The sequence below is a fragment of the Mastigoproctus giganteus genome, chromosome 2 (genome assembly GCF_048544385.1).
Source record: "Mastigoproctus giganteus isolate SK-2022 chromosome 2, ASM4854438v1, whole genome shotgun sequence".
In the NCBI taxonomy this organism is placed as follows: Eukaryota; Metazoa; Arthropoda; class Arachnida; order Uropygi; family Thelyphonidae; genus Mastigoproctus; species Mastigoproctus giganteus.
The window spans coordinates 166,479,148-166,499,480 of NC_143576.1; the positions used below are offsets into that span (position 1 = coordinate 166,479,148).

At 38.5% G+C, this 20,333-nt stretch overlaps 1 protein-coding gene across 3 annotated transcripts in view; it reads right to left on the reverse strand.

Moving 5' to 3' along the window:
* Positions 1-20,333, reverse strand: part of bchs (WD repeat and FYVE domain containing 3 bchs) — a 1,877,108-nt gene that overhangs the window by 1,778,651 nt on the left and 78,124 nt on the right. For all 3 annotated transcript variants that reach the window (XM_090389621.1, XM_090389619.1, XM_090389620.1), the window contains exon 4: positions 2,823-2,946. In XM_090389621.1, the coding sequence (XP_090245747.1) occupies positions 2,823-2,946 (124 nt within the window). The remainder of the gene's footprint in view (positions 1-2,822; positions 2,947-20,333) is intronic.

The window sequence follows — 20,333 nt, forward strand, 5'->3', positions numbered from 1 at the left end:
CACGTCTCTGATATCCCAACAATATCTGCCTTTGATGTCTTGACTAGCACTTCAAGCTCAATCAAATTTAATAACTATACTCCTAGCATGGCACCTCCGTAGCCAGGTGGGAAGAAGCAGCAGTGCGTAGCATGCGTTTCTTGATTAGACCGGGGTTTGAGCCCATCACCACCAAATACAGAGGATGCGGAAAGGTCAGGGAATGACCACCGCATATCCCAGAACAATATGGCCTTAGTTGCTAATGCTCCTAAAAACCAAACAATAGTAACAACTCCTAGCATTGGTGTACATGCAAATACATATGCACCTGTTTCTACTCTTAGTTACCTAACACAGCCCATGTATTTATTTGTTCCACTATGACTCCCAACAGTCCTGGAAATCTCCATTGCCTTGCTTTCCATGCTGATGCTCATTCTAATAGAAGCAGTGAACGAATCAGTTTTGCCTCTGCTTGCAGCCACTGTTAACCTTTTAGTCTGTGTATTCCCCCACCAAACTAGCAGTTTTCCGATCCATCTAACACTGCCTTGATAGCACCAGCAAATATTCTTGCACCCTTTCTATTTAAGTGTACCCCATCCCTGTAGAAGCAGTCTCTCCTGTCAATAAGCACAGACCAGGCTGAAAAAAAATTCTACCCCCCTTTAGCCTTGCACAATCACTCCAGGGCCAAATTGATCGACAAGGCTCTCATCATATACTCCCTCCTATCGTGTCTGGGCAGTATTGCAGACACTTTCACATTCAACCCTAACTTGCAACTTTTTTTTATCAACATTGACCTGTACTTGTTGAGTTAATCTGCAGATCTGGTACTCTTAATGTCATTAATTACGTGTACAACAATATCACCTTTTGTGTCCTTAAATGATGATATCTGCTCTACAACATCATCAACTTTTGCCCCTGGTCCTGTTCCACCTATCCTCTTGCATAGTATATTCTCCATCTCCTTGACATAGAGTCACCAACAATAACTATTTTCTTTGGGACCAGAGCATTCTGCCTTGGCGATTGCCTCTGTGTTGCCTGATGCCAAGGAGTCAGCTCTGCCATTGAGCTGGGCAGCTGAGAGCTTGATGGGCCCCTTATATTAATTTCTTCGAGGGCATTTACCCTACACCTCAAGCTCTCATAGAAGTCCATCAGAATGCTGAGTTGGCATCTAATTTCTTTTTTTTTTTTTTTTTTTTTTTTGGCTGATGCTACGTAAGCTCATATGCTTGCTTTCTTGCATCACATGCCACTATTATTACTATTACTACTACAAAGACATCCTCCTTGGCTAGATCATGTCCTGTTTTAGAAAGTTCAGCAAACATTTCACATTTCGCACATTTTTTTAGACTGTGATGCACTGGAGAATCGTCCCCTTCGTTTCTTCCCTGAGTCGCAGCACTCTCACTAGTCTGTGATCTTTGCTTCACAGCTCTAGTCTGGGTCATGATTTCTGTTTAAATACAGTTTAGTTAAAAATGGAATTTAATAAGATTAATAAATATTTTTGATTGATTGATAATACTATGCTAAGCTAACAGATTCCTAATAAACTGCTTTGTATTACGTTATATAGTTTAATATTATACAGAGATAGGCAGTTCGCAATATATACGTGCTATTTCTTATCAATTACAATAAGGTGGCTAGTTCAACAATATTAGCGCCAACACGGAGAGCCATAACTTCCAAAAATCACTAGGTAAATTCAAAATAAGAAGCTAACGAATGCTAATAAACCTATTTAATATCTTTGTAAAACACAATGTAGTATGTTAATTAATGAAGGATACGGTCAAACTATCTAAATACCAAAAATCCACTGACTGATGCAAGAAAGAAAACTTACATAGCAACAGCCAAACCCCCCCCACATCACCTGAACCACCCCTCTAATAATAAAAATAAATTTTCTGTTTATGCTCCAGGACAACCAAACTGTCAGAGGAGTTTACAAGATACACAGAATACAAGAAACAGCACCGTATTCAGCAGTCACAGGCTTGAACCCCGGTCACTCAAGGCACTTGTACTTATGCACCCGTACGCCTGACCACTAGGCTACAGCGGACTCTGTCTAGTTCCTACTTAAATTTATTCAAAACTATGCACTTCCATGGCAGAAGTTTGCTCTAATCAAAACTTCTATCTGCTGGCTGAAAGAAAATTTCTGCACATCTACGCTACAATCATCCTTCCTCAATTTAAATTTTTCCTCCTTCACGTGACTTGTCTGAGTAAGAGGAAGGATGCCATCAGTATTTAGTTTACTCAATTCATTCAAAGCCTTAATCTAATCTAAAATCCAAAGTAAACTTCTTTACTTTTAAAATACAAAGGAAAGACAACAAGAATCAGAACATAATGGATATGGGAAAGTCATTGCTCGTCCAGCTGATGACCCAGCTGCTGACGAATTGAAGGTAAATGAAAGATATATCAAGGCAAACAGAAGAACTTGTGTCAGTGAAGCTGACATTAGTGATAGTGAAATTGAAGATGGTTTGTTAGAGAAACCTTTAAGTCTGAAGTCAAGTAAGGCCCTTGGCATTGATGGTATATCAACTAAATCTGAGGGAGAGAGCAATAATCATTATGATTAATTGGACGCCATTAAATTGAACTGCCTTTATGGAATGTATTTCCATTCCATAAAGGCAGTTCTAAGCGTGAAGTTAGTTACTACAGATTGGTCTGTATGAGAGACATTTTAAGAGACAGGCACAGTGTGAGAGACATTTTAAGAGATAGGCACAGTGTTCTGCAATACAAAAGTTTTTTAATATCACACGTACCACATTATAAACAATGCTAATTACCTGTACTCTGATTTGATGCCCTCCTCCTTATTTCTGATACCATTAATCTTGAGATAAGTTGACAAAATGTGAGTATGTCACTGAATTTTTCTAACAGATCAGTTGCGGGACTGTTACCAAATACCTAACAATTTAAGGAGAGCAAAAATGAATCAGTTGGTATATTTTTCATAGCTGTTGAAAGATTTTCACATATTTTTTAATGAATTATGATTTATAAAGAAATGAATACACTAACAAGTACTGATACACTATAATGCAAATTACATAAGGAAAAAAAAAAAAAAAAACTTGTCTTCTTTCCATTATTCTTTGGAAATAAAAAGCAGTTTGCAATTCTGATTACCCACCCAATAAATATATATTAGATTACCTAGAAGACATATGAACAAGTACACACAAAGATGTTCACAATTTCATTAAAGTTCAAACACAAATTATTCTTATACTTTTTTCATGGGTTCAGAGAGAAATGCCCGGACATGTCTAATACATGATTAATAAGTTTCTTTTGTGTGAAAATGGAAGGAATTCATCATATTTGAATTGAACTAAATATGCTATGATGTAATAACACTTACAAGCCACGGAATGAAGCAAAATATAGCAGCTCTCAAAAAAAATTGCCTACAGAATTCACAAATATATTTCATTAACTTCCTAAAATGTTATCTAATGTTTCAATTCCAATTTATTTTGGAATTTTTATAACATTTCTGCAATCAGAGTTTCTAATAATGTGAAATTTCACTCAGGATTTTATATGGACTTTGGAAAGAAATTAAAGGAGAGGAAAAATGAAGAATTTATTAAAATACTAAAATCATGTGCATTATTGAGAAATAATGCACATGATTTACAACTTGTGTATGTTGTAAATCATGCTCAGGCTGTGGAATTTATGGAATTTGTGCATGTTTTAAAAATCATATACTCAAGTTGTGGAATTCATGTTGGAGAAGTAATGGAATTTAGTATGAACAGTCAACATGAGGTAGCCCCTACATTTAGCAGTAAATTTAGTAATCCATTTTTCATGGATTTGTAAAAATTTAATTCAGTGACTGTTTTTCTGTTGTTCTTTTAGAGTACTGTGCACAGTTAAATCAAGAAATAGACATTAAGAAAACATGCACTTCAACCAGCATAAAGTGTAATCTGTCTTTAATATTCTCAGGAATTTTGTGGTACTTCCTGTACCACTTATTGACTGCAAAGACAGCAGAACAGGCAATTGTGATGGGGATCATTATGAGCTAATTAACAATTAACCATTAAGTAAATTCCACATTAATTTTAATATAACTAAATAACAATTGCACTTTGGAAGGAAAGTCAATTAAACAGCAATCGATTAATAAAAAAGTTAATACTCACATGCCTGAAATACTGTCTTTATTATGCCATCAGCCTTACATGGCAAGTCATTGGTTAACAAATTAGCTCTTTTAATATGTGTAACCTTGAACTAAGATAACTTTAGTGATTTTAAAAACTACATTGAAGGATAAGGTCTTCTAGGGCCAATCAAAGGTTAGGTTTACCCTGAGGGAAAGGTTATATGATATTCAGATAGGGGATAGGCAATTAGATGTTATTAATCTGATTTATAGAGAAATTGCATGATATTAGAGATACTATTCTATCAATTAAGCTTGGGTCTACAGTAAAATTAGGAATTAGTCAACTGCCTGGTATCTTAATTTTAATTGTCTGGGAGGGTCAAAGGTTATTTGCATTAGTAGTGGAAAATGATGCAAGAAAGCAATACCGTTATTTTAAATATTCGGTTATGTGAAGGAGTGTTGTGAGATTCTTTATTGGACTTATAGCTATTTGGCTATTTTAAAACATTACTGTTAATTTTATTCTTTATTTTTATGTAATCTAATACTCTACTCTTCTCTTAATAATATGAATGTGTATTATCTATTTGCATGCCTTTATTTTGATTAATATTGTTGATCATACCAATAACAAAGGCTTCATTGTAAAGCCTGCATTTGTGGCATATCAGTGGTTAGAACAGAGAGGCATTTTTAAAATCCCACTGATGATCCTCGCTCCAAGTGGGGAGTACAAAATCCAATTTGGTTATTTGGCCTTGGGCTATGTCTGACTTGTGTTCTTTTATTCTTTTAAATGAGCTACCAATTTGTCAAACAAGATTTTTTTCCAATCTTTTTCCTTTTTAGATTGTACAGCAGGAGATCTATGGAGCTTTTGTCAGTGGCAAAGCAGGGGAGAGGGTTTTAATAATATTTTTAATGGTGCTAGTTTTAATGAATCTGGTGTACGGGCTGTATAATTTTTTAGCTATGCTCTTAATCTGTTCGCTAATTTGGTGGATATACTGGATGGTCATGCACTCAACTATTTCTTCTAGTTTGTTGATGAGCATATATGGAGATAAACTGTTAATTGTTAATAGTTTTTAACAGTTTATCTAGGCCAAGAACCTGTTCTACAGTTTATGCTTATGTACTACAACCCCCCGGTGATCTAATGCCATCTTGAGAAAACTGGGTCCTCCAATCTGAATGCAACAGCTATTTTTTTTAATCAGACTACTTGCAAAGCTGCCAAACCCAATAGAGACTAAACATTTTTGACTAATTTATAATGTAACAAGCCTCGTTAAACTTGGAGAAAACCTGCTTAAATCTGCTTCCCATACTGACCAACCACGTGCTCTTAGATAAGCCATTTCAATCCATTATGCACAAACAAATTGTTCCACAACCACCAACCTTGTAACAAGTAGTATCTTGTCTACCTCAGAACATAAAGAGGAGCTCAAAATCACCTATTTAGCTAACAAGACACTTCAAGTGTTTGCACTCCTGAGTCTCCTCCAGTCTCAATATAACATTTAGGAAACTGCAGGCATTTCAAATATACTAGTAGTGCCACATTATGCGAGAAAGCAAGCTTATATGGCATCAGCCAAAAACACACACAAACTTCACAATTCCTTATCCACCAAGAATTTGTCAAACCATCCACTTCCACAACAACAGATTTTTTTTTTTTTTTTTTTTATGAAAACCACAAACACGAGAAGTTTTATAACCTATAGTACTCAGTACCACCATACATGGGTTGTAAGTTGAGAAGACGAAAGAAGATAGTTGTTGACGTTAGAATTGAACTTCTGTAGACTGTAATTTTCAGGATATACGTATGAAGGAAGGTTTGTTTGTTAATTGGTTTTTAGGAGCATTAGCAACTAAGGCCATATTGCTCCTGGAATATGCGGTGGTCATTCCCTGACCTTTCCGCATCCTTCGTATTTGGTGGTGACGGGCTCGAACCCTGGTCTAATCAAGAAGTGTGTGCTACGCACTGCTGCTGCTTCCCACCTGGCTACGGAGGTGCCATGAAGGAAGCTGGTTCCAGAAAACGGCAGTTGAATGAATAAACGAGGAAGATGAAAGTTTTTTCTGCGAATTTGAAGTTGGACAGTAAATGGATGTTGCAGTAAAAGATAAATCGGCACATGTTCAGACTGTTTTGAAAGAGAGCAGGAATTATAGAAACCAATTCAGAACAGTGCCCATGGAAGTATCTGTAGAAAAGACATACAGCAGAAAGAGAATGTCTATAAGACAGAGAGTGGAGAGACTCTGTTAGAGATGAGTCATTAATTAACCAATTGCCCTCTTCTGAATGGAATCTATAAGCCTGAGAGAGGTTTTGGGGGCACCGCCCCAGATGTGGGAACAATATTCCATGGAAGGATGGATTTGCGATTTCCACAGAGCAAACAGCTGTTTGGAAAAAAATTAAAGCTGAGAGAAAAAGAGAAAACCAAGTTTTTTAGATGCAGAGGAAGCAATATTTGTAATGTGCTTGGGCAAAGAGAGACTAGAAGTCAGGGTAATCCCCAAAAGATATATCAACTTGCCTAGAAATCAGAGTGTCACCAAATATAAGCATAGGAGCTGAAAAATCCTTTTTGCGAGATATAAGACAGGACTGAGTTTAGAAGGATTGAAATCAACTAAGCTGTCTTTACCCCAGTGGAGAATTACCTGGAGATCGGCATTTAAGGAATTGGTAGCGGATATTTGAGAAATTGAAGCAGATGGAGCAGGGCGAGGTTTCTCAAACTGGAAAGTGGAATGCAATGTGCTATCATCAGCAAAACTATGGACAGGATTTCCGGTCAATCGAAGAAGGTCATTAATACAAAGGGTACTAGGAAAGTTTTTCAATATTACGCAACAATGAATCACAGGAAGCTGCTTGTTGCTGCATGTTGAGACATGTTCATACGTGCATAGTAGCTGCCGCGCCAAGTCGATGGGCTCAGTTATTCATTAGTAGTGAGAGTGTAAAGTGCTTGCGATGACATCGTGGTCATGAAATGAGATAAGGACAGTTTTGCAGTATAATTTCGTGCGTGGTTTAACCATAGACCAGTGCTTAGAAGAAATGACTCTTGCACTAGATGATGATTGTCCACATCGTACAACGATATTCAGGTGGTATAGAGAATTCCAAAGGGGAAATTTCACTCTGGAGGATTCTGAGAGGCCGGGAAGGCCACGAACGTCAGTTACGGAGGAAAACGTTACTGCTGTGAGGAAATTGCTTGACGAAAACAGGTGAGTGACCTACCAACAGATAGAGGATACTTTGGGCCTAAATGCACCAGCAATTCGTTCGATTCTGCAAGATCATTTGCACGTGAAGAAACTTTGTTCTCTCTGGGTGCCGCATCAACTGACTGAAGAGCAGATGACACGACGTGTGACTTGGTGCCGGGAGATGTTAAAAAAGTTTGATAAGGGACAATCTCGGTATGTGAACAACATCGTGACAGGTGACGACACTTGGCTGTACTATTACGATCTGCCGACCAAGGCTCAAAACAAAGTTTGGGTCTTTGATGATGACGACACACCCGTAATTGTCAGAAAATCCCGATCTGTAAAGAAGAAAATGATAGCTGTATTTTTCAAATCGAGTGGAATTGTGGAACGTGTCGTTTTGGAAACGCAGAAGATAGTCACGGCTAAGTGGTATACTGAACAATGCCTGCCTAAAGTCATTGGATCTATGAAGAACCTGCGGCCAAAGTCAAGAATGGACACCTGGTACCTCCATCACGATAATGCTCCAGTTCACCGCGCCAAAGCCTGCACCGAATATTTGACCACGACAGGACTGAAACTTCTCGAGCACCCTCCCTACAGCCCAGACCTTGCTCCCTGCGACTTTGCACTGTTCCCGCATGTGAAAATGAAGCTAAAATGGAGGGGGTTTTCCAGTGATGAGGACCTTCTACGGGCTTGGGACAACGAGTGTGCTTTACTCCCTAGTGAAACTTGGCAGAACTGGTTTAAAGATTGGTTTCGGAGGATGGAGAGGTGTATTGAATGTAGAGGAAATTACTTCGAAAAAATTAAATAAACAAAGCTGTATTGCAAAACTTTCCTAGTACCCTTTGTATATAAGAAGAAAAGAGTGGGGAAAAGAATTGAACTCTGGGGATACCAGCATTAGTGGAGAAGTTAGAAGACAGAGAGCCATCTACCATCACCCTCAGTGAGCGATCAGAGAGAAAACTGGATAACCAATTACAAAAAACAGTTGGCAAACCATAAGATGGAAGCTTGTTTAGAATACCAAACACAATCGAAAGCCTTTGAGATGTCAAGAGTAACTGCTTATGTTTCACCAAACTTTTCCATTGTATTTGTCCATAAATGGGTAACATAAGCCAGAATATCACCAGTGGATCGACACTGACGGAATCCATACTGGCAATCGTTGATCAGATGGAAGGTTTCTAGGTAGTTTAACAGTTGGTGGTTAATTGATTTCTCCATTACTTTAAAAAGAGTAGAAGTAATTGCAATGGGGCGATAATTTGATGGGAGGGATTAGCACCCTTTTTAGGAACTGGCTGGATATAAGCAAATTTCCAAACAGAAGGAAAAACACCTTTGGAATAAGAAAGTGAAAAAAAAAAAGGCGGCAAAGAACAGGAGTAAGTTCAGGAGCACAGGTTTTGAGAACAAGTAGAGAAATACTATCAGAACCTGGAGCTTTCTTAGTATCAAGATTCATCAAAATCCTTCTGACATCCTTTTGACGGAAGACCACAGGAGGCATTAAATGGAGCATTTTAGGAATGGTGGGAGATATTTTACCAAGATCATTAATATATGAGTAGGAAGAAAAATGTAATGCTAGCAGGTCAACTTTATCCTTGGCTGAAGTGACAATAGAACCAACTGGTTTTAACAGCAGTGGGAGCAGAGATGGGCAAAAGTTGTGACCAATAGCTTTGGCGAGAGACCAGAATGCTCGGCTACCATTAGAGTAAGAAGCAAGTTTTCTGCTCTTAGCCTGTTCAAAATCTAGTTTAGACTGATTAATAACTGCTTTACAATTTTTTCGAGCTTTGGTGTAGATAGGAAATGAAACTGAAGAACTGGAAGCAAGCCAGTTACAATGTGCAACATTCTTCTCTTGAACACCCTTAGCATATTTATTGAAAACCATGGTTTAGATAAAGGATGAGATTTTAAAATGGAGTGTGGAACAAAGGATTCCATTCCTACAAGAATAATTTCACTAACATGATCTGAGCAAACGTTGACATCAGAAGTTTTGAAACAGTAATCTGACCAAGGAAAAGAAGAAAAGAAATCTCGTAGGTCATCCCACTTTGCATTCTTGTAAGGCCAAAGAACACAAGGTTGGATATAGCCATGAGATAAAGGCTCCATTGGAGAAGAGAAAATCACCAAGGTGATTGTCTCTTCTCCAATGAGGTGCCTAAAGGAACACTCACTTCGACCATGTACTTAGAAGGGTTGTTTGTGAGAAAAAGATCAAGCGTGTTGGCTGTATGGTTAGGATTGTCCAGTATTCTTGTAGGTAAATGAACAATCTGTGCAAAGTCATTAGAAATTGCAAAAGCCCCAGTATCTTGACCAGCTAAGTCAGTTTGACCAGAAAATGGAAGCTAGCTGGAGTTGTGAACATTAAAATCACCAAGGAAAATTACCTCACTGTTAGGAAAGTTGGACTGGAGAAAGTCAAGTTGCAAAGATAGGAAGTCAAAAGAGCTCCAAGTGATTAGTGGAGTTGGGAGAATGGTAGAGACAACAGATGAATTTGACCCAATGAGGTAGAGAGATTTTAAGCCAGAGAAGATCGAAGAGAGGAGATTCCAAATTACCAATTCTCTGACAGGGAATATTGGACTGGATATATGCACAAGTACCACCTTTGAGGTGAAAGGAATCATACAGTGAATAATTTGGGCAATTGATATGAGCAGTAGTTGAATTAACCAATAACTGAGATTCTGTCAGGAAAAAGTACATGGGGTTTGACAGACTGCAAGTGAAAATGGACATCATTGAGATTAGAATTGATACCATGTATATTTGTGAAATGAACTGGGACGTGTTTGGGAGGTTTAGATCTTTTCGCAGATAAGCTTACTCTATTCTATTAGTTTGAGAATTCATAGTGTATTCAATAGTAAGAAAAAGTGGGGGGGGGGGGGGAACAGGCTTTATGAAGTAATGAAATTTTTGAATATGGCGTACACATGGTAAGAATGTACCCAGATAACGTAGCCTTGACAATGGCCCCCCACATACACACTATTCTGTCTTCCTCCAGTCACCGTCTGGCAGAGTAGAGTAAAGGTAGCAAGATTATACACTAGCTGATCCAGAAGCCTCCTAAAGAGTTACCAATGGGTTCGGTCCGGTGTACAAACTAGCAGCCAGCCTGCAAACACCGTTTTAGAGCTGTACCTTTGAAATGTAAAGAAGATTGGATCTCGCCATGAAGATTCCAAATTACGAATTATCTGACAGGGAATATTGGACTGGATATATGGACAAGTACCACCTTTGAGGTGAAAGGAATCATATAGTGAATAATTTGGGCAACTGAGATGAGCAGTGGTTGAATCAATCGATAACTACTGAAGCTTATAAAAGGTACAAGTTTATCTGTAATAATACTACAGATAAGGGAGGCCAGGGCTGAGTATGAGAAAGAGCAAAGAATGGGACTAGGTTAAAAGAGCAAAGAATGGGACAAGGAGTTTTTCATGTATGTGAACACAAGGCAGAAGAAAACAAATCATATCAGATCCTTATGCACTGGGTGTGGCACAGCTTTAGATAACCCAGCTGATGAATTGAATAGGTACTTGCCATCAGTCTTCACTGATGGCTTCTGGAGTTGATAGCACATACCCAGTAATTCCGAGGGAGGTGGCCGGACAGAGTATTGAACCACTGAGCTTAATTATGAGGGCATCTTTGGACTTGGTGGTAAGGTTCCTTTGGAATTTGCCACTGAAGAAGTGCCAATGTATCGCCAATATTTAAATGCTATTCTAAGAGTAAAATCAGACCAGATAATCTAATTTCAGTGGTAGCGAACATCTTAGAGACAATGATTAAGAGTTTTATCCAGGGACATTTAGATAGAAATAGTATTTTGAAGGGGATGCAAAATAGTTTTGTTATGGGAAAATCATGTTTAACTAACCTCTGATGAGTTATTTTGGCACAGTTTCTCATGAGCTAGATGTAGGGAACAATTTCAACATAGTTCATTTGGATTTAGCACAGCACTTGACTTAGTCCCACATGAGAGGTTACTGGATAAGCTGGAACATGTTAAAAAGACAAAAAGATAAAGGGAGTGATGTCAAAATTTGCAGATGTAAAGAATGGGAGAGTCGCTAACAATCAGCACCAAGCTGTTTTGTTTGTTTGTTATTTGGTTTTTAGGAGCATTAGCAACTAAGGCCACATTGCTCCGGGGATATGCGGTGGTCATTCCCTGACCTTTCCGCATCCTCCGTATTTGGTGGTCACGCGCTCGAACCCAGAAGGTTCTAATCAAGAAGCTTGTGCTGCGTACTGCTGCTCCTGCCCACGAAGGCACCTCATCGCCAAGCAGTGCTCCTTCCAATTGACTTGAACAGGCTTCAAGGATGGTCAGAAAAGTAACAACTAAGTTTACAACAGCAAAATACAAGGTCTTACACTTGGGAAACAGCAACCCCAAAATAACTTATACACTTAGTGGGATAAAATTAAAACAGTAGAGGAAGCAAGCGACTCTGGGAATCATGATATGAACAAAAATGTAGTTCTTTGAGCAGTATAAACACCCAGATGGCCTGGAAAGGCCATTGTGCCCTATCGATGATTTATCGAACAATACCCTGCAGAGAAAGGGAGGTAATAATCCCACTGTATAAGGCAATTGTAAGACTCGATTGGAATAAAGACCTTATCTTCATTTAGAAGATAAGGCCTCCAAGTACGGAGACCTGCTGAAAAATGACAATGAGCTTCTTGAAAGCATCCAAAAAAGAATGGGCAACCTGCATGGTGAGATCGACAAAATGGTGACTGTATGAAGAAAGACTGATTATGTGGGCTACAGAACTTGGCAAACCAGACAACTCAGAGGGGACCTGATTGAAGTTTATAAGGCTCTGAGATGGGCTAATAAAAGGAATGAAGTTGGAATTTTCACTGTTATAAAGAATTCCAGAACTAAAGGCCATATATTCAAATTCCAGGGGAAGAGGTTTAGACTGGATTGTAGGAAGTTTTCTTTTAGCCAGTGAGTAGTTAATTATTGGAACAAGTTACCTTTGGATGTAGTTGAGACTAACAGTTTGAAGAAATTCAAAGATCACTAGTATTACCAATGTAAGGAGAGAATTACACAATTCATATTTTCTTGTCTACTTTATTTTATTTATTTTATTTTTTTGGCAGGTGCAGCAAAAGCCTGTGGCTTCCTTGCACTATATGACTAATATTGATAATACAGCAGAAGCTGTTAATACAAACTCAGTTTATACAAAACTCTTGTTTATATGAAGCACATATCATTCCCATGCAAAATGATAGGATATGCAAAACTATATAAACATATTCATTTACAAAATTCGATTATGTATTATAATGTCCTTTTTCATCCCATGAGAAATAAATAATGTTATTTTGTATGTTTAATATAAAGCTCTGCACAGCTGTCATATTATTGCCCCTATTATTGACTGTGACAGCCTGGTTCCGTATTTCCCAAAATACAGCACTGACTTGTTAGAATTTACTTTTATGTAAACAAAACTAGTTTATGGTAGCTACAACATAAATATGCTCGGCAAAACATCCTTAAAGTCGGTTGAAATTGTTAAGTCAGGTTCAACGATCTTGTTGTTATAATTATGATCTATTTTGTGCAATTTTTATCGAATCTGTCTTTCTGGGACTTGTCTTTTAAAAATTGAAAGTTTGCTTATGTTAAACTTCATCTAACAGCATTATGATGAAAAAACATAAATGCAGAGAATTAAGCCTGGAAATCAAACTGAAAATTATACAGAGGCTGATAGAATGAAACGAACATTGCAAATGAAGTGAGTAGCTTTTTTTTGCAAAGGAAGAGCAGTTATAAATAGCCACTGCTATTCATGGATTACCGTTATGAGTGAACTCTCAGAGGTTTGGTGCTCAGCCTGTTATTATTTCTGATATTTCTTAACGAAATAATGGTGATGCAGGTATTTCAAGTTTAATATCTAAGTCTGCCTATGATACAAAGATGGACTAGGTAGTTAATGGAAGTAAACACAATATGCTATTTCAACAAAACTGATAGACTAGGACAAATTTTTGGGCTAGAGCCTCACACTAACATTTACTGAATGTACGAGATAGTGAAAATGCATAACTTTTGTATGTAGTGAATCCTGAAGTAGGTAAATTGGCATAATTTTACTTATGTAATATAACAGAGATATAACTAAAATGATGCCAATTTACATACTTCAGGGTTCACTTAGTACAAAAAGAATGCCAATTTACATACTTCAGAGTTCACTAAGTACAAAAATGCATTTGCACTAACTCGTACATTCGGCAAGACTGATAGTTATTTGGATAGTCTGAGAAATGGCAGATGAGATTTAATACCAAAATATGCATCTCTAAGAGAATTCCATTTACCAGTATTAAACCTCAGCTTTGAGTTCTCTGGGCAGATGCAGTAATGCTATAGTAAAATATATATCTGTGGTGTCACACAGATATAAGGAATGCAGAACTGGAATTTGGGGAGTACAATGTGTACAGAAAGGATAGACAGGATAGAAAGTGAGGAGGTGTTATGCTGTTAATTAAGAAAAATATAAAATCAAAAGAAGTGCATCCAGTTGATACAGATGAACGGTGCACCGTTGAGTCAGTTTGGTGTGACATAAGCACTGCGAAAGCAAAAATAAGAGTAATAACTCGAGGCCTAATAACTCGAATGAGTACAAGGAACAATTATACAGAGAAATAGAGTGGGCATTGACTGGAACTTGTGGGTTGGTCTCACACACTAGTCAGACTTTTGTGGATTTATTGGATGACTGTTTTCTGCAGCAGCATGTTCGAGAGGCAACCAAAGAGAGTAATACTCTTGATCTGGTTATCAGCAGTGATCATTCGTGTATTAAGAATTTGCAGATAAAGGAACCACTAGGTGGCAGTGATCACAGTATACTGACATGGGATTTACTTAAAGATATAATTACCATCAGGGGTAAAGGAAACGGTTTTTGCTTCCGTAAAGGTGAGTACAGTGGTCTTTAGGCGCCTCCGTAGCCAGGTGGGAAGGAGCAGCAGTGTGTAGCACACGCTTCTTGATTAGACCGGGGTTCGAGCCCGTCACCACCAAATACGGAAAGGTCAGGGAATGACCATCGCATATCCCGGAGCAATATGGCCTTAGTTGCTAATGCTTCTAAAAACCAAACAACAACAACAACAACAGTGGTCTCAGAAAGTTTTTAAATTCTGTACAGTGGGATAAACTGACGATGTTACCAACAGTAAATTCTAAGTGGGAAGCATTCAAGGAATTAATCGTGGATGCTACTAAAAGTTTCATTCCTATTAAGAAATATTGTTCAAGGTTTAGGCCTAAATGGTTATCTAATGAACTAATGAGACTCGTAACAGAGAAGAAAAATGCATGGGATGCATATAAATTATCAAGCGACTCAGAAGCCTATGGCAGATATAAGCTAGTCTGTAATCAGGTCACAAAGGAGGTTAGGCAGGCAAAGGCAGATTACGAGAAATCCTTGGCAAAAGATGCTAAGAAAAACAGCAAGGATTTCTTTACTTATATAAACTCTAAAAGGAAGGGGATGAATCTGATTGGTCCACTTGACATCGATGGTTTGACTGTTGATGATCCTGCTCAGATAGCAAACAAACTGAATGAATATTTTGCATCTACATTCACACACGAGGAGTAGTAGTAGTAGTAGTAGTGGCATGTGATGCAAGAAAGCAAGTGTATGAGTTATTAAGGTTTGGAAATGGCAGAAGGTTATCAAATTGTAGCAGGATACTTAATGATTTTTTAATAACTGAGAGCAAAGTGGAGGAGAAATTGTTGAAGTTAAACATAAGAAAAGCACCTGGGGTGGATGGAATCTATCCAGTTATATTAAAGGAGACGGCAAAGCAACTAAGCAAACCCTTGGCCATAATAATGAGAGCATCCTTGGACTCAAGGGAGGTTTCCACGGACTGGAGATGTGCAAATGTATCCCCAATTCACAAAGGGGGATCGAAGGGTGACACGAGTAATTACAGACCAGTTAGTTTAACTTCTGTTCTGGGTAAAATAATGGAGTCACTGGTTAAAGATGCATTGCAGGATCATCTAGACAAGACTGCAGCAATAATTCAGACACAGCATGGCTTTGTTAAGGGAAATTCTTGTCTGACAAATTTGATAGGATATTATGATGTGGTTACAAAGGAACTGGATGCAAAAAATAATTTTGATATCATCTATTTGGATTTCAGGAAAGCTTTTGACACTGTTGCGCATGAAAGACTATTGTACAAATTGGAGCAGAATGGTATTAAGGGTAAGCTGCTACAATGGATAAAAGGATGGTTAAGTGGGAGAAGACAGAGAGTGGTAATCAATGGGTGCTGCACTTCATTGGACTAATGTTATTAGTGGAGTCCCACAGGGTTCAGTGTTGGGTCCACTGTCGTTTTGTATATTTATCAATGATATTGATGAAGGTATATCAGGCTTAATGTCGAAGTTTGCAGATGATACAAAGGTTGGCAGGGTTGTTAATGACAGTAATGGCAGTGTGCAACTGCAATAGGATCTAGATAATTTGGGCAGATGGGTTAAGAAGTGGCAACTGAAGTTTAACCTTGACAAATGCAAAGTACTGCATATGGGTAGAAGTAACCCCAGAGACACATACCAACTGTGTGGTACTACACTTAAGGTGGTATAAAATGAAAAAGACCTGGGAGTAATTGTGCAGGCAGATATGAAGTTTTCTGAGCAATGCAGACAGGCTGCCAGGGCAGGTCATGGGGTTTTGTCAATGATATATACAAATTTTGCTAACAGGGAAAAGGAGGTGATTATCCCTCTGTATAAGGCAATGGTCAGGCCACACCATGAGTACTGTGTACAGGTCTTGAGGCCTCATTTTAGGAAGGATGTAAATTTACTTGAGCACGTACAGAGAAGGGCAACAAGATTAATGAGGGGAATGAAGGGATCCTCTTACCAAGAGAGAGGCTTAAGTTCTGCAAATTGCAGTGGCTGGAGACTAGGCACCTGTGCGGTGATCTGATTGAGGTATATAAGGCCTTGAATGGGTTGAGTACGCTGAATTCTGATGGGATCCTTCCACTTTTTTTTTTTTTTTTTTTATGAAAACCCCAAACACGAAAGGTATCAAAACCTATAGTACTTAGTACCGTGCATGGGTTGAAGGAGAAGTATGGGGGGAGGGGGATGCCGGAAACTTTGCTCTAGAGACTAAACTTGTTCAGATTACGAACCTAAGGGGACATAAATTCAAATTAAGAAAAGACAGATGTAGAATAGATGTGCGGAAATTTGCCTTTAGCCAGCGGGTGGTTAATTGCTGGTTGTTGTTGTTATAGGGGTTTCATGGCGCATAAGCAACTTTGGCTATAATGCGCCTATTCATTTATATATTAAAGGGAAAGAATCATACTGTCTGAAATGTCCTTAATCAGAAAAGATTAAAAATTCTAATTTGCTTCAGAAAACGGAAGAATTCAGATATATTTGTCTTGTCACCTATCAAATTCTCTAGGGTTATTGGTTGTTGAAGGATTACCAGTGATTGCAGGGTTGAAATTCTGTCCTGTTTATAATAGGGGCAGTCAATGAGAATGTGTTTAACAGTCATATTTATATAGCAATGTGGACATTGTGGTGGATCATCTCCTGTAAGTAAATGAAGATGGGTCAGGTAAGTATGACCTATTCTTACTCTTGAAAGAATTACTTCTTCTTGTCTTGATGTCCGGACACTGGAGGGCCAGATTTTCGGAACCTGTTTAATCTGAAAGAGTTTATTATTCGTTTGGGAATGCCATTGCGCTGTCCATTCTGTTAGGCATGCAGCATGAATCATTATTGCATAGTCTGAGGCTGGGACAGGGATATTGGTTAAATCTAAGCTGGTTGGGTTTTTTGCAGCTTTATCAGCCTGTTCATTTCCTAAAATACCAGAATGCGCTGGTATCCAGCAGAAGGCGACCAGTTGCTGACGTTCTTTAATCTTTAGTAATAATTTTCTAATTTCAATTAAAACAGGGTGAAATTTATCTGAGGAACTACACAAAGTTGATTGAGCTGAGGGAATCAGTGTAAACTACTGATTTTAATGAGCAGTCAGGAGGGAGATTTTTTAAAGCTAGTTTAATTGCGAATAACTCAGCTGAGAAGATACTGAATTCAGGAGGAAGGGCTGCTGATACAACTGTATTTGGAAATACTGCAGCTGCTCCAACTTTTGAATTTGATTTAGAGCCATCTGTGTATATTGGTAAAAAATCAATATATTTTTGAGTGTGAACAGCATGAACTTGTCTGATATTTGATGATTGCAAAATATTCTTTCCCCACTGACAGAGGTAAGTGTCACAGGTCGGTATAGGAGTTTGAAACCATGGTGGTTGGGTACAAGTGGCTACTTGTTGAACAGAACGGATGGATATATTCCAAACCTGCAGTAGTTCAAGAAGGCGATGACCAGCTGGTTTTACTATGCTAGGTTTATTTCTGTACAGATTTTCTAATGGTGGATTGAAAAGATATGGCTGAATGGGATGCGAGGCACAACTTTGTATCTTGAAGAATACTTTAGCAAAAGCAATTTCCTACGTAAAGATAGTGGCGGTTCATGAGCATCAATGTACAGGCTATGTGCTGGCGATGTTCTGAATGCGCAAAGTGCAATTCTCAGTGCACTGTGTTGTACTGGATCAAGCCAGCGTAATGCACTCTTTCTGGCAGAGTCATAAATGGGAGCTCCATAATCAAGGCGGGATCTGATTAATGCCCTGTATAATCGAAGAAGGCAGGTACGGTCTGCACCCCACGTTTGTGCAGATAAAGATCTGAGTATGTTTATCTTTTTTAAGCAGGCATTACGTACTTTTTTAATGTGCTCTAAAAAATTTAGCTTGTTGTCCATGATTAAACCTAGAAATCTAATGTTACTAGTGACTGGGATGGAAATATTAGAGATGTGAAGTTCAGGATCCAGATGAAATTTGCGTTGTCTACAAAAATGGATAGCAATGTTTTCTGCTGTGATAGCCTATAGCCGTTAAGGCTGGCTCATTGCTGTATTTTATTTAATGATATCTGAAGCTGTCGTTCAATAGATCTCATATTTTGGGAATGACAGGAGATGGCAAGGTCATCCGCATAAAGGTAAGTTTCTACAGTATTTGGAAGTTGTTTAGTGATAGAATCTATTCTTAGGGCAAAAAGAGTGGCACTCAGTACTGATCCCTGTGGAACACCTTCTTCCTGAATGTAAGTTGCAAAGAGGGCATGTTGGTATCGAACTTGAAAAGATCTAGTGTGTAGAAAATGCTTTATAAATATAGGAAGGTTTCCCCGCAGACCAAGAGAGTAAAGGTCTCTTAGTATGCCATGCCGCCAGGTGGTATCAAAAGCCTTCTCTATATCTATGGAAACCATTACTAGATGTTCATGCTTAATAAAGGCATTACGAATGGCAAATTCAGCCTTAACCATAAGGTCCAGGCATGACCTGTTTTGACGAAAGCCATACTGACTATTGCTCATTAACTGTTCTGACTCAATGATCCAGACGAGTCTACAGTGGACAATTTTTTCTAGAATTTTGCTGAGGCAGCTTGAGAGGGATATTGGTCTATAGCCATGGGGATTGGTTGGATCTTTTCCAGGTTTTAGGAATGCCAAAACAGTAGAATGATGCCAAGAAGTTGGATAGACATTTTCTAGAAAAATACGATTGTAAAAGAGCGGAAGGAGACGTAAAGCTCTGTCGCCAAGATGTTGTAGCATGACGTAGTAGATTCCATCTGGTCCGGCAGCACCATTGTGGGCTGTTCCGATAGCATGCAGGAGTTCGGAATATTGTAGGGGTTTGTTATACGGCAGAAGGAGAGCAGTTTGGAAGTTAACAGAGTGCTGTTCTGCAGTGTTTTTAATTCTCTGGAAAAGTGGAGTATAAGCTGCTGCCGCTGAGATTTCAGCAAATGTGTTGCCCAAAGCATTTGCGATATCTAAAGGACTAGATAGATCTTGCCCATTACAGGACAGAATTGGTGAAGGTACGGTAGGAAACTTACCAGAAAGCTGTCTAATTTTTTTCCATATTATTTTGGTGTCAGTGTTTTTGTTAATGCTTGATGCAAAACGGATCCAGGATTCTTTCTTGGCTTGCCTTTGTATGAAGCGTGCTTTTACCTTTGACTTCTTATAATTTATTAGATTGGGTGTTGTTGGATATTGCCGAAACAAATTCCAGGCTTTATTTTTTGCTTTTGTGCATTGCTCATTCCACCAATAATTATAATGCTTACGAACCGAAGGATTTGATAGTGGTATTGTTTCTTTAGCCACATTTAGGAGATGTGACGTGATGTATTATGTCACATCATCGATAGGCTGGAGACGGATTTTTTCCTCATCAAAAGATAATGATGATCGGAATTTTGCCCAGTTTGCTCGGGCAAATTTTCATTTTCTACATGGTTGAGCTGGAGGAGCCTGTGCTATTAATAGGTTGTATACGATTGGGAAGTGATCACTACCCATTATATCATTTAAAACATACCACTCTATGGTCGGGACCAGTAATGGAGAACAAATGGAGAGATCTATGGCTGAGGTATGTCCATTTGGGAGCGGAACGTGAGTGTGTGTGCCAGTATTGAGTATGGTGAGGTTTACCGCCTCTATTAGGCTCTCAATGAGTCGACCTCGTCTATCTAATTTAGGATCGCCCCATAAGGGGTGGTGCCCGTTGAAGTCCCCTAACATACAGAGAGGTGGAGGTATCTGTATAAGGAGATCTTCAAGATCTTTTAAACAGTAGGTACGGTTTGGCTGTAAGTAGATTGATACTAGAGTTATTTCAAT